We start from the raw sequence: 436 nt of genomic DNA on the forward strand, positions 1-436 counted from the left end.
CAACTAGGTGAGTGCCCGGGGGCTGTGACTGCTCCCTCCTGGCAGCCCGCAGCTGCCTGTGCCTCTCCCTGCCAGGGGATGCTGAGCTCCCTCTGCCCTTGCTGCAGGTGACACCCAACTGCCGCGTGGCCCTGCGCAATGACAGCTATACGCTGCACAAGATCCTGCCCAACAAAGTGGACCCTCTTGTGTCCCTGATGATGGTGGAGAAGGTCCCGGATTCCACCTACGAGATGATCGGAGGCTTGGACAAGCAGATCAAGGAGATCAAGGAAGTGATTGAGCTGCCGGTCAAACACCCGGAGCTTTTCGAGGCTCTGGGGATCGCCCAGCCCAAGGCAAGTGCCGCTGCCGTGGGTCTGTGGTGAGGGACAGCAGTGCCTGCATCACCCCCGGGGCGTCCCTTTGCACGCGAAGGCAGGGCAGGGGGGCTCAG

The 436-nt window shown here is 62.8% G+C and overlaps 1 protein-coding gene across 1 annotated transcript in view; it reads left to right on the forward strand.

Moving 5' to 3' along the window:
- The window catches only part of LOC104497086 (26S protease regulatory subunit 8-like), a gene marked incomplete at both ends in the record, with an annotated part of 1,509 nt that extends 1,171 nt beyond the window's left edge, over positions 1–338 (forward strand). Inside the window, one exon of the mRNA XM_010140299.1 lies at positions 108–338. Within this exon, the coding sequence (XP_010138601.1) occupies positions 108–338 (231 nt within the window). The remainder of the gene's footprint in view (positions 1–107) is intronic.
- Between the last annotated feature and the right edge of the window lie 98 nt (positions 339–436).

Source organism: Buceros rhinoceros, unplaced genomic scaffold, assembly GCF_000710305.1.
Source record: "Buceros rhinoceros silvestris isolate BGI_N320 unplaced genomic scaffold, ASM71030v1 scaffold22647, whole genome shotgun sequence".
NCBI lineage: Eukaryota > Metazoa > Chordata > Aves > Bucerotiformes > Bucerotidae > Buceros > Buceros rhinoceros.